Source organism: Parasteatoda tepidariorum, chromosome 10, assembly GCF_982258835.1.
Source record: "Parasteatoda tepidariorum strain Cologne lab strain chromosome 10, Ptep-v5.0, whole genome shotgun sequence".
In the NCBI taxonomy this organism is placed as follows: Eukaryota; Metazoa; Arthropoda; class Arachnida; order Araneae; family Theridiidae; genus Parasteatoda; species Parasteatoda tepidariorum.
This window is the reverse complement of record NC_141764.1, coordinates 98,206,193-98,220,933: the sequence shown is the minus strand read 5'-3', so window position 1 is coordinate 98,220,933 and position 14,741 is coordinate 98,206,193. Positions and strand designations below refer to the sequence as shown.

At 27.6% G+C, this 14,741-nt stretch overlaps 1 protein-coding gene across 2 annotated transcripts in view; it reads right to left on the bottom strand.

Annotated features, from left to right (window-relative positions):
- Positions 1 to 3,193, bottom strand: part of LanB1 (laminin subunit beta-1) — a 62,853-nt gene extending 59,660 nt beyond the window's left edge. The window contains exons 1-2 of one of the 2 annotated variants that reach the window (XM_071184323.2): positions 3,080 to 3,193; positions 694 to 881 (exon numbers count right to left, since the gene is read on the bottom strand). In XM_071184323.2, the coding sequence (XP_071040424.2) occupies positions 694 to 745 (52 nt within the window). In that variant the 5' untranslated portion in view covers positions 746 to 881; positions 3,080 to 3,193. Of the gene's footprint in view, positions 1 to 693; positions 882 to 3,079 lie in introns of those variants that run through there. The other variant, XM_071184324.2, reaches the window with a different exon arrangement.
- Positions 3,194 to 14,741: the final 11,548 nt, after the last annotated feature.

The following is a 14,741-nucleotide window of genomic DNA, read 5'->3' as shown; positions in this document are numbered from 1 at the left end:
AGCAATATTTCCATTCAAACTTCAATTATAAGTATATTTATTAATAAATTTCTGTATATAAATTTACTACATTTGCTTTTTAAGTTAAATAACAGTTATATAGAAGCATATGAGCTATAAAACAATGAGCAATTATAACTAAAGCAAAAAAATTAAAATTATATATATATATATATATAGGTATAAATGGAGTTATTTATATTTCGGGAAATTATTTCATACACAATCTTAATGCATAAATAAAAACAATTTAAAGGTTATTTATAATTGAATTATTTATTATATGTTAGGCGAAAAATTTTGTATTGGGAGCTATAATTTATTTAAAATAGCTACATTCGTTAAGATTTTTAATGGAATCACACCTTATTAAATATTTAAATTATAATACTTTTTTAAACATTTTTAGAAAATCTTGAAAATGCAAAAAAAAAAAAAGTAGAAATTATAAATTAAGAAAAACAATAAGATACTAAATGATAATCATAAAAATTAATTTCTATAGGATTTTCACAAAATTAATAATTTTTCTGAAAGTTAACTCCTTTTAATTACATTTATTAATATGTATAATTAAATTTTTAAACACAGCCGTTCAGGATCGGCAGAGTAAACAAGTTTAGAAATGTAAACAAGATCAAAAGTATATTTTGCAAGGAAAAGAGACTCATTTATCTATAATAATTAACTTACCTATCAAAAAAATAAATATATTGATGCTCAACATTTCTTTCAATCGGAGCATTTTGCCGAAGTTCTTGAAATTTTCGGCAGAAGAGGTCTAAAGACCTCAGCAGACTTCAGAAACACAGCCCTGCTTTCTCTTCGAAACTACCTCTCCCTTTCCCCTTTCTCCAAACGACGGTTCAAGTTAGAATAAACTGTTTGGAAACAGAAAAAATTGTTAAAACAAGGAATAATTTGAAATCAATCTAAAATGAAAACAATGACATTGATTTTGATTTAATATAATAATAATAATAAAAGCATATGTCACTGAAAATTATCGTTGATACTTTCATTTTTTAAAATCAATTTGGCTAAAGGAACTGAAGAAATCGTTTGCAAGGCTGCGGGAGTTTTAATTTACTTGGATAAAAAAAAAATTCTATTTTTAAATTCGATTCTATGTAATTCGCGATTAAAAGTGAAAACTTAAATAAAACAATGGTAGCTTAGGGAAAAAAATTTACTTTCACGAATGTTAATGAAATGACTAAAATTAAATACAATCTTCTTTAAATGATTCGTTAATTTTATGTTAATTATTATTGATATTTTATTTCATTTATGTTTACTAATATTTTATTTCGTTTTAATCTTAAAGCTTCAGACTCAGATAATTTTAATTCCCTTTTATTTTTACTTAAAAAACAGTATTGTTTTAATTTTATGAAAATTAAAAATTACTATTTATTATTATTATACATGTAATTAACAAGAAATATTTTTATTTCATTAGAACTATTAATATGAACCACTTAATAAATTCAAAAGCGTAATAAATGTTCTGTACAATAATAATTATTATCAATATTTTATTAATGCATACATGCAGCATTTAGTTAAAATAAATACATAAATTTATGATTTATTGTTTAATATACCTTTTATATGAAATAATATTTTAACTAAATTATTTATATGCAAATAAATTTTTCCTTTTTTTTTTTATCACTCCAATCAATGCTTGAATACAAAGGCGAACAATTTTGAGGTCAGAAAGGGCAAAGGAAAGATTAAAATCATCAAAAGCTCTGTTTATTTGTGTGGTGGAATTAGAAAGTAGTTGGAAGCTCCTTTAAACATCAGCCTTAGGAAATTTAAATTCGTTTTAAAATCTTAATTATTTCAAAAGTCATAGTTTGCAAATGTTTAAATTCTTATCACTAAATGTTAATTTCGGCATAACATACTTATTTCATTTTATGGAAGGATTTTGAAAATCTTTTTTTATGTTTGAGGTTCTAAGAAGAAAGAAAATTTTTAAAAAATAAATAAAGAACAAGAACAGATAAAAATATAAAAAGAAATAGTTCAAGTTAACTCTTTTACTGTTGTAGAGATCTCTAATTTATTGTAAGTAATATTATCAACAGATTCTTTATTTCAATGCGTTGATTTGAATTAATTTTAAGAATCAATTGAATAGCCATTGGTTTTAATATTTTTAATGTGAGAGAATGCGCGAAACTATAACTCAAACTCAGAGTGCTCCATAATAAGAGTTTTTCAAATAGAAGTTCAGAAAGCTTGTGAAGTAGGAAGTCAAAGAAATATAAGCATTGACGAAAAAAAAAATGACATCAAAATATTGCGAATCACTGTTGAGGAAGGCGAGTACAAAGCCATCAAATCTTGTTTGATTGCCCCAAGAAACAGAAAGTAGTTAAAATTTGATCATTTAAAACATAATTAAGCTTTCTTCGACTTTCTAACTAGTTTGATTCTCCCTTTTCCTCAATAGTGATTCGTCCGTTTTCGATATATTTTTTTTCTGTGATTAAATAATAATTCGTTGTTTATGCATTTTTACATCATTTTTTTAAAGGATTCTAAGAATATATATTGAGAATGATAATTATGGAACATCTTTATACTTTGCACTTTTAAATTAGCATTTAATGAGTAATCTTTTTTTTCTCCCCGTAGGTTGCTTCATTACTCTGTAATGATGGTTTTAATATTTTTTATAATGGGGAATATCCAAAATCAAAGTAGATGAAAAATATTCATTATAGAGGGGTAAATGTCAGCTTTATATCCCGCAGTAAAAAATTATCCCTAGTATAAAAGAAATTATTCGTTTTATAGCCCAAAATGAATATTATATCTGTAGATTGGAAAATGTCACTTTTATTGTCAATCATGAAAATCATCCTTAACACTGTGGAAAATATCCGTTTCATAGTCTAAAGGAAAGGTATAGCTTTTATAATAAAAAAGAAGAATGTGAAGTAACATTCTTTTTTTATGTTTCAAGTATAACAAATATAATTATTTGGTGCCTTAGCATTAATATTAGATAAAACAAATTTTCGTTCTAAAAAAATATGGTCCAAAAAGTGAGCATAATTACCATCGATTCTATTTTATGAATAAATCCTCTCAAAAAATAAAAGTCATGAGTAAAAATTTTCAAAAAGTTGTATGATGGGTAAAACACGTATATTTATCTTCTTCATCTAGAAACAGTTAAGGCGGCCTTAATGTTAATCTCTTATCCTTTTGATACATGACAGAAATGTATCAACAGATTCATTATAAACCTTGGAAGATGAGTAAATTGAGCAAAGATTTGAGATATGAGATAGGATGGACTTTAGGAAAAAAGTGACGTCAAAAAAATTGTAGTTTTAGTGTATGATTCAATAGTGGTTCATTTTTACGATGAATAAAAAGTTTCTTATAGCTGATAAGTTTCGAAAACTGATAAATACTTAGATGCAAACTAAAAATAAGTTGTAATAGTTCATAAAAAATTTCATATTTTAATAACAATGAAAATAATTCTAATTTATTAAAAGTAATTATAATAGTGTTAAAGTAATAATAATTATAATATATTAAAAGTAATATTATTCATAATTCTCTTGTATGTAAGTCATACACATCGACAAATAGTTTTTTGAACTTTAGCATGTTAGCGGGCGAGTTAATAGCTAATTTCCAACGCGTTTTTCTCGAAACCAGAATTTAAAATGAAAGTTTATCGTCAAAATATGGGAGTTACTTCACACTTTTGAACTTGAATATCCAAAATGTTAAAAAGCGTAAAATTTTAAATATCCTTTTTCAGTAGCGTAGTTTGGGGAATAAAACCCTCTCCGATAATGTACATTACTTGATGAATGGGCTATTGTACAGAACGTAGGATATAGATATAAAAATTTGGTTCACATAAAAATAAATTTGTCTTTTAATTGGGTACACTAATGGCCCACGTCACAGGTCGTGTTATTCCTAGTAAATTTGACCAGTAAGCGGTATTTTCTGCTAACCTGACTTCTAGCAACAAATAAACATGAAACGAAGTTTGTTGTAATGAGTCGGCTGCTCAGTAGGTTGGAATCGTATTTGTGTAGTTCTTTCTGAAATAATTGATTTTGTTCTTTTTTATCTAAGTTTATGTATTTAGTAAACATATTTAAACTCAATTTATGAATGAAACTAAAATTCCTAGCAAAATTATCGAGGCAGAAGTATTTGTGTTTTTATATTTTTTTACATTCTACCCAATTCTTTCTTTCGATTGTTGTTGCCTACAATGTTGTAATTGAACTCAGATAGCTGTTATTTTGGTTAAAATAATGATTAGAACAGAATATTTTTATTCTCGATGTATTACAATATCTTTGAACTTAGAATTTATTGATACTGGCCATCTGGAGTTGTAATAAGACCTTTGTCTGTCCATTATAGGTGAAAAATAAGACTCAATTAATTATAATTGTATCAAACTGAATCATTGAATTTGCAAAAAATCAAATAATAAGAATTTGCTTCCCCGTGAATTAACTTGAAGGTATATAGAAATAAGAAATTTCACAGTCAACAAAATAAACAAAAAAATCAATAGGTTTCATTGCTTGGAGCTCAGTAATTTGATTTCTGTTAACATCTGGTAGCAGTTACTCCAATACCACACGTAAAATTGCCATCTAATTATTTTCAGAACGAGATTTCGAACGCACATTTTATAATGTATAAATTAAGCTTCTTTTTTTTCAATAATTACCAAACATGATGGTAATTTTTCTTTTCTTTTTTGTAACAGAAAATTATTGTTTCTGCGTTGATTATTATTTTCAAGAAGGAGATTTAAATATTTCATAAATTAATTTATTATTATCGAGATATTGAGGATAATTTAAACGCAATTCAGTCACTCTTGCTCATCTATAGCCGTTAACTCTCGTCTGATGGAGAGAACTCGTTGAAATGGCATTGGCCTGTAGTAGAATGTAGTGCAATTGAAGAAGAAGAAAAAGTTCCATTTTTATGCATTAATTTTATTTAATAGTTTATTTTGCCTTCCTTGTAAAGCTAAAAGTGAGTTGGCTGTTCAATGCCTGTTAGAAAAGGAAGTAAAACCTTCATTACCTAAAATATTAAAGTAATAGTTGTCGTTTCCCGCATTTATTATATAGCTATTTTTACCATAATATCTCATATTTCATTTCTCTTAATTGTTATAATATCACATGTAAAGATATTACTTCGCTTTAAAGTACGTATATTGTGCCCCACCCCCTTTTTCACGTGACAGAATGACAATTATTCAAGTGTGGTCCACGGAACGACGGTTGTTCGCAGAGAGCGAAAAAAAAAAGTTCAGCACGATTCTAGAATTTTTCTTTCTTTTTCTTTATAAGGAATAAGTATTGTTTACAACAAAAAAAGCTTGAAAAAGTCAGGCCTTTCTAAGATTTAGTGCATAAATCTTTATTTTTTATTCATTTATTTTTGCCCCACTTTTTTCTTTTCCATCTCTCCAGCCATTGCTACTGATTCTTTATCATCCTATCCTATGACATTTGCCCGTAGAACATACCCCACGCATCCTCCTGCTTGTCACTCCCTGAGGGCATCACTAGGCCATTCTATTTTATTTTTTTACGTGTTTTTATAAAAATTCCCTCTGAAAGAAAGCTAACACAAGTTTCTTGACTTTCACGGAATTCTCTCACGGCTTGTCAGAGATAAGAAATTAGTTTATCACCGTTATCCTTATCGAGAAATATAAGTAGGCATAAGTTCTTCCCTTAAGTCAAAGCATTGGCTAACTCAACGTTAATAAATAATCAAAAAATTTATTTTAAAGTTAACTTTCAAACTATGCACAACTTACAAGCTATTGCTTTAGGAAAAACTCTTGTAGGTTGGTATATCTAATTTTATTAAAAAAAATAAATTGAAAAAAATTAAAAGGAATATTGAGAATGATTGCTTAATATTTTAAGAATTGCTTGCGCAAAAATTTAATTCTTAATTTAAAAAAAACAAAAAGTATTTTAGTAAATAAGAATTTATTATTGCTGTAGAACAATCTCGTGCATTATGGTTTTAGTAGTCCTTATTTTATTAAAAAAAAGTTTTAAATCGAAAAGTTTTTTCTAATAGTTTTTTTTTTTTTTTCTTTTTTTTAATCAATTGACTAACTATTGGTGTAGACTATTGTATTGGTGTAGAATAATTACGAGCATTGGTATATATTTGATTTATTCCTTTCCGGCACAGTGGTGACGATCTTGCAACGCTTACTCCAAAAATGTTGTAAACCATTAGGAATGTAAAAGCTTGCCTTTTTAATAAGAATACTTTGACTAAGGTCGCAATTGCTATTGTGTTGCCTAACTAAAATTTGCTGTTCCGAAAAAGGGTAAAAAGAAAAACTTAAAAATTGAAAACGTGAAAACGATTTCTTGATATTTTGAGTAAAAGATTAATGTTCTTTATTCCATAAAAAATAAATTAATAAAAATAATGAAGACTATTCACGAGATTTGTATTTTTTTTTAATAAAATAAAGTATATAATACATTTCAGTGAAAGGGAAAAAAAACTAAGGTTGTGCAAAATTTGTTCGCTGATTCGAAGTATTGATGTAGAGTTTTTTTCTATATTTTTATTGTTGGAGTGAAAATCTAAATATTATAAATAGGAATAGAAAATCGTGATGAACTTCTTTATTTTCTAAGATTATAACCTTTCCTAATTTATTCGTTTGATAATGGTTCTTATACTACTAGACTAGTTTAATATGTAACACTAGTTAATATACTTAATACTTAGCTACACTAGTTAATATACTTAAATACTACACTAGTTTTTATACGAACTGAAGCTTTATATTAAAGAAATGTAATTTCAATTATTAAAGGGATTGTGAACTGTCAAGAATAAATAAACTTTTATTCTATTAAAAAAACGTATCTAATTTTTTTAAAAAAAAAAAAACATTACTGATTGCAACAATTATTAACACGTATAGAATGGTAAAATAAAAGACATTTTGTTTTCTTAGTGGAGCTATTTATAATTTCCTCACTAGTTCCGTTGTTCCTCTTCCGATACAATCGAAAAACTTCCGATATGAATTAAATGGAGCATCATGTGAGAGCGGAAATAAGCTCTTAGCGTGACATTGGATGAAATGTTGACTTACTTTCTAACGTCTTAATGAAAACTAAATCAAAACTTTTAAAAATGTACAAATTATTTAGAGTTATTGTTATATTTTCGACATAAAATAATTCAGCATTACATTTTTTCCCCTTCATAATCCCGAACTAATTATTTCATTCCTTTATTTAGGTTTTTAAGCTGATGCTTGTTTAGTTTACAGCAGAGAGTTTTCGATTCTACTTATGGGTCCCAACCGAAACCTGGGTCATGGGGGGCTTCAACCAAAACCACGGCTTTAACGGAATTTAAAGCTCTGTCAGATGGTCCGTTAGCCAATTAAATTCCCATGAAAAGAGTTGCATAATTACTGGAGAGAACGAGGGGAAAAAAAACGACAATCATTAAAAAAAAATTGGAAGGATGTGAACTTAAAATCTAAATGAATATTTGAATCTCAAATTTGTTCTACAAATGTACGCTGAAATTCTTCTTGACTAAAAATTTTTTTATTATTTTCATCAAAGTATTCTTTAATTTTTCTTAATGACATGGAATATTTAAATTAAAATGACATTTAGCACCATTATTATCATTCTTTAAGAAAGTGTTTATTCTTTATAAAACATTTTGCATAAACCATATTTATCAGTTAAAAAATTTAAATTTTATAATAAGAAATAGCAATTAGTTTGTCTTAGGGTCCTTGGTGGTCAAATAGGTGTCCGCTTTCAGCTAGAAGTCTGGGGCCTTCGCCCTTTACACACTCTCTCTCTCACCCCCTGCACGCTTCTGATTTATTCAGACTTTTTGTTCCCTTTAGAGAATGCTATACAGTGGAGGAAACTTTTCTTGGTAAATTCTGTTTAGAATTTAGAATTTAATATTTAGAGAAAGCTGTGTTCAGGTAACCTAAAGTAAACCATGAAGTTTCAAATGCTGCAAAAAATGTTTACGAAATATTAAAATGCAAACAAATTATAGCGACATATAAATGCCCCGCAGTTTAATCCTGCAATTATTTGTTTGCACTTGGATATTTTGAAAACATTCATCACCAAAAAGGTGAAAATTTTGAAATACCAATGGAAGGTGGAACAGTATTTGCCATAAAAAGTATTCTCGCGTTACAGCTTTCAAATAGAAAAAAAAAGATCACAATCCTATTGAGAACAAAACGAGATAGGGGAGTAGAAAGTGAAGCGGGAAATGATTTTTGTCAGTTGAAATGAGAAACCATAAAAGGCAACTGAAGTTGAATGTGGGCGAAGAAGAAGACGTTTGTAGGAGTTGGAAGTGACCTCCATTGCACGATTATAACACGAGAGAAGATATTACGACACTGCGATAATCTTCTCGCTGTGTTTCTGCGGGGTGGTAATTATAAGATGGAATAAACAGCGTCTGCTCGGAGAAGAATTAAATTGCTTATCTCCTCTCTATTTGAAGTGAGAAAAAATTGTTAATGAGTGATAAGGAAATATAATTAATGACCCCACCGGTTGTGTGGAAAGGAGGATAACCATTTATTTTTAATCCTATCGGAATTTTTTGAAATTTGTTTTCTCAGGAACTATTCAACCGATTTCATTCCAATTTTGTATTTTACCATATAGAAACTACATTCTTTAAAATGATGTAAAAAATTTGTAGACCTTACGATGCAAATTTTTTCAACTTTCAATTAATAAAATATTAAAAATCTATAAATAATTATTAAAATTATTTTTTGAATGTTAATATCTTAGGATAAACGAATTTAATACTTGTGTACAAAAGTTTTTCCATTCTCTTAAAAATTTCTCGAAATATAGTTAAATTCACAAAAAGTGAAATTAGTACTAAGAGATCAAAACTTTCGGCCACTCTTAGATTGTGGTTACCCCTATGTTTTGGGAATCAGAAATCCGTCAAAAAATAAAACATGTTATTCAGAGAAAGTACGTTTTTGTTCTCTTATTTCTTAACCTAAAATATCACCTACACTCATCACCTTGCATATATGAAATCACCCCCTCCGAACCATTAAAATTGAGTCCTAGTACGTGAAAATCCGATCAAAAGTTACTCAGGGAGTTTTTTTTCTTTTCGCAGGGATGTAGGAAATGAAATTGAAGTTCATAAAAATTAAAACCTTCCCTCTACAATATTTCAGCTAATGGCTAATTATTTAGTTAGCGTAAATGCCGCAACAACATCTTTGGATTGAGTATTAAACGAAAAAGATGCTCAATAGTTTGGAGTCTAGATGAAGATGAAAATAAAAAATGAATCTTAAGAAACAGCATTGATCGGAAATAGCGAAGCTATTCTATTCACTTTTTTTTTTCGTAGTTTGTAGTACAGTGGGCTACTTTTCAAAAAACAGATGTGTAGCGAATATTTACGATACAAAATAACAGTAGTTTGTAGAGATTCTTGGTAGTAAGGAAACAAGGTTCAAATGCAACTAGTTTTTCGAATCTGATTGGTACAAATTTGCGCGTATCCATTAATGGACGCAAATGACAATGACCGAGCGTTATTAAAAATCATGTCTGATGCTCCTAACAGCAAATCTTTTTTTTTCTTTTCATAAGAGTTGCGACATCTTAAAATGCTAATGTACTCACATGAAACATAGATGAATGGAAGGAAGTTAACATATTTTTCCTGTAATTTTTCATGAACATTATTTCTTAGAGGAAATAAAAGGGCATTAAACACTTAACAAAATTTCAAATACTTAAAAAATTTCATAGCATTTCTTAAATGTTTGCTGCCGAGAAAGACATAAGAATAATTTAAACTAAAAGAGATATAATTTAAAGTAAAAAATAACTGAAAGAGAAATTTCGTAAAAAATGATTTAGAATAACAAACTGACTTATGTTACCATGAATAAGTATTTCGCAAAAATTCCTCGTGTTTAAATAAAATAATTTTTTTCCATTCAAAACCATTTTGAACATGGGCGTAAATTAAGTTACCTAGCAAAATGCGTCTCCTAGAAATAGTGACTACGTTTCCAAGTCAGTAGGTTAAAGTCATTACGTTAAAAAAAAAAAAAAAAAGGAGTTGTAGCTGTGATTCACTACAGTTGAAGTTAACTGCAAAATTATGTAGTTTTTCCGGAGAATAAGAGTTGTAACAAGGTATTGCAGGTTTTACGTTGAAAAGATGTCATACACCTTATAAAGCAAGGGAAAAACAAAATTAAAATTAATTTTTAGATTTAATACTGAACATGAGAAATTTAAGTATATAAACAGCGGTTTCCAATTTTTTTCGGCTATGGAAATCTAAGTAAACGACCTTTTTCTGGCGGTACCCGGAGACATAATGAATAAATTTCATTAACTATCGTGAACGAGCCGTGATGGATCAGGGGATAGAGAGTTCGCATTTGCGAATCAGGTATGATTCCCTGCGATGGCTGGTCGATACAAATTCCGCACCCGGCTCGCATCTACCATAGTGCTGGTGCAAAATATCCTGAGTAGGAGTCTAATCATGGTTTAGGGTCCCGTTGTAGTCAGACTGATCGTGGGAGGTTTTGTGGTTTTCCTCTCCGTGAAACGCGTATGCAAGTTGATTTTATCAAAATGTCCTTCACGAAAGGAAATTTCACTCAATACTTGATCCAGGAGTTCCCTTGTCTTCAGGATTGGGTTCAAAATGACAAGGCTACAAAGTTGAACTTTAGTAGGTGTAAACCCAAAAATTTGGGTCGACTGTTCAATGACGGTTATAAAAATATAAATACAATCGTGAATAATCAAAGATCAACTGTTAATTATTTTAAAAATATTTGATGAATTAAATATTATTAATTATTTTAGAAATATTTTGCGAGTGAAATTTTATTACTTATTTTGAAAATATTTAATAAAGTATGAAATATTAAATTTTTTTTCATCGTATCGTTCTATCTCTACTATTCTTCTAATTGGATTTAATGTCAGAAAGTTGAATTTACAGGTCTGGAGAGACATCTAGTCTAGTTTATAATTTGAATTTAGTGTGTGCACAAACTGAAAATGAATGAATTGAAATATAATTTTCGTTGAAATAAAAACGAAAGATAGCGAAAATAAATGCCGGAAATGGTTATCAGCCAAACATGCACCTTGATTGTTATTTTTATTTTATGCGAGATACTTATGTAACACAATTATGTAACACAAACGCATTCATTATTCATTCAATGCATTTTCAAAACATACATTTTTTAAGTTTTACTTTTCTCCTTTCAAGTGTTTTACTTAAATAATTTTATAAAAATAACGAAAATATTAATGAAATAAGGGATAAATAATAAGATATGAATTTAATGATAGGTTTCAAAAATCGTAACTGATTAAAAATGGAAACTCATGGAGATGTGGCCCAATCGGGAACCGGTGCTCTTTTGTAGAATGGTTCCAATAGTTTAGTCACTGAATATTTTTATAAGGGTATTTTTGGAAACTACGAATGAAACTAGTTTCATATGAATCCCATGGTGCAAAAAATTTTAAAGTTACTGCCACGTGATGTTTCCCAATAGATATTCGAATTAGAGTGTTTATTTATTTATTTTTTCTTTATTTTTTATTTATTTATTTTATTTTTTATTTATTATTATTATTATTATTTTTTTTTTTTTTTGCAGAATTAAGTTTTTAAGAATGTGTTTTAAATATTTCTAAGAAGATTGAAAAATACCGAAGTCTATTATTCCCTATAAAAACCGGTTTTAAATAAATCCTATCTAAAATAATAATTATAGATCCAAAAAATAATAATTATAGATCAGTTTATAAAAGGTTGGCACGTGGGATTTTTGAATAATTTTACTTGTTTTCTGCGAAATTATTACTGTTTTTTTTTAAGAATTCTTCAAAAAAAATTTCAAAGCATTTGCAAACCTATTTGATGTTATTCATGCATATAAAAAAATTATTCAAACACATCATGGGGTATAAAAAATTATCTATAAAAATAAATACTTAAAAAAATAACAAAATTTTTACCAGAAGACTCCCAACTCCATTAATAACTTGAAAGCTAACAAGAAATTCTTTCCAATCCCAGTTTAGTGAATTTACTTTATTTAGAAATGCATGTTTATACATCTATGTTTTGTGTCAGACTTAGTTTATAGTATCATCGGAATACACTGACTTATTTCCATGTAAAGTGTTAGGAACAAAGAGCATGTTTTTTCGTATCCGAGCATTTCAAGTTGAAATCTTGAGAGCATCGCCTCATTTTTTAAAAGCTTTAAGAAATAATGAAAGAGCATTTTAAAAGCATCCACATAGTGATCTTTTGCTTTTACTTCCTTGAATTAATAATTTTCACCCATTATTATACCGTCCAAAAAAAATAATAATAATAATTAGTTTATTTGCATAGGAATTAAAAAATTTCTTAGATTGCATTTTGAAAACTTTAATTTTTTAAAATATGCATTGTAAAAAACGCATTTTAAAATAGCATTTTAAAATACGCATTTGAAAGTATGCAAATTGTTTCACTGCTTATAAAGATGCTTTTTCTCGATTATTTATTTTTTTTTTAATATTTCTGGTATATAAAATATTTGCCCCTTACCTGTTAATTTTTCAAAAAGACTTTGTTGATTGATTTTAACATTTCATTTTTTAAAAATCTTTTTTAAATGATTTATAAAAATATATCAATAGAAGTTTAATGCAGTTTAGTTAAATGATTTGTGAACAGATGGCAGCACCAATTCAGAAATTTAAACTTTTTTATTTTTATTTTTGCGTTTCTTCCTGTTAAATTGTTATTTATGCAGAACTATTTAAAATAATATTTTTTGAGACAATACTTCGCATTAAAACTCTCAAGAAACTACCATTCATTTCTTTTCATTTTCATATAAAAAAATAATTTTGGAAGAATAATGGCATTCAGTAATGCTTTTTTACTTATATTTTTTTCGTAGCAAAATTAATCAATTTTAAATAAATAAATAAATAAAGGAATGTTTAAATAAATAAATGAGTAAATAAATAAATAATAAATAAGTAAATAAATAATAAATAAATAAATATTAAATAAATAAATAAATAATAAATAAATAATAAATAAATAAATAATGAATGAATGAATAAATAAATAAATAAGTAAAATAAAGTTTTGATGCTGTCAGCTATCTGCTTTATTTAAATCTTATGTACTTCATTTAATGTGGTGGTAGACACTTTAAATGAAGTATATGAGATTTAAATCATTTTAATATTATTATTTATTTATTTGTTTATTAGTTTTGTAATTCTAACCTGAAAACTGCGGCAACAACACAAAAAGAAACTTTCCGTGCAATTATAAAAATAAATGATTAAAAATCGAAACTGGGTAAAGCATCAGAAAATAAATCAAGAAAATCTCTTAACTGAACATGAAAAAAAAAAAATCTTAATTTATTTCTTTTTCCTCATCTTAATTAAGAGTTTCCATTTATAATTTTTTTAGTAAGGGCTCAGGACAACATAATGATAAGCCAAATATATTTGCTAAAATTTTCCAAAGGGGATATTTTTATATCAAACTGTCTCTTAGTATTGTTTCCATATAAGTATTCACCAGTTTCCTTTAAATAAAAGCAATTAAAAAAACATTTTATTGCTTATTTTGTATTCGTTGCCTAATACTTCCTTTCAAAGAATTTTAAATGAGACTCACAATTATATACTCCCTTTCTTCTATCTTAACATTTAAACATACCACAAAAGTTAAAATCTTGTACAGTGCGAAAAAAAAAATGAAAAGCGCACAGTCAGGAACATTCATATATGACCTCAAATGTGACCTTAAATATGCCAATCAATTACTGCTTAATATGAGGCGATATTATAAGTTACGAAATCAGGCACAAAAATACAATTTCTCGTTAATGTTCGTGATACATTTTCAATTTTTGTTATCTTACAAGAGTCTGGCGCCTCACTTCTAAAATGACCCTCTAATCTAGAAATCCCGTACAGCTACATACTGCGCATGGTGGATTGATGTTTTTTCCATCTGGGAGTACTGAAGCAGTTGAAAGGGACTTTTCAGCAGTGAACTTACAAAAAAAACACATTACGTAAGCGTTAAACGCAATTGTGAACATCCACCTAAATGGAAAACCCCTTTCGAATTTCTGTGCAGAAACCTCTGTAAATCATAGGCATGATTGTGAAACTGGCAAACGTCATATTTGATTCATTTAAAAAACGCAGTACCCTCGGATAAATTGACATAGACCAGATAACTTGACCTTTGTCATAAAAGAAATAAATTATTTCATAAAGAAAATACTAGGTTTTACTATTAGTAACCTAGTATTTCTTTTATTACTGTATAATGTAATCCTAGTAGCTACTAATTCATTGTGTAATTTATATAAATGTTTGTAATAAATAAGAAAAAGTAACATTTTTATTTATTTAGAAGCGACGGGTTAGTTTCAAAGGAGGACGGGTCCGTTGTTGGACAAGACGTCCTCAGGGTCGGGTAAAATTTCTGAGTTTTTTTGAGCCCTGTTAGAAAGTATCAAGATTTAGAAACAAAGGTTTATTTTGGGAGGAACTGGAACTAAAGAACATCTTTTTAACCACTTAACACAAAATTTTAAATCAAAT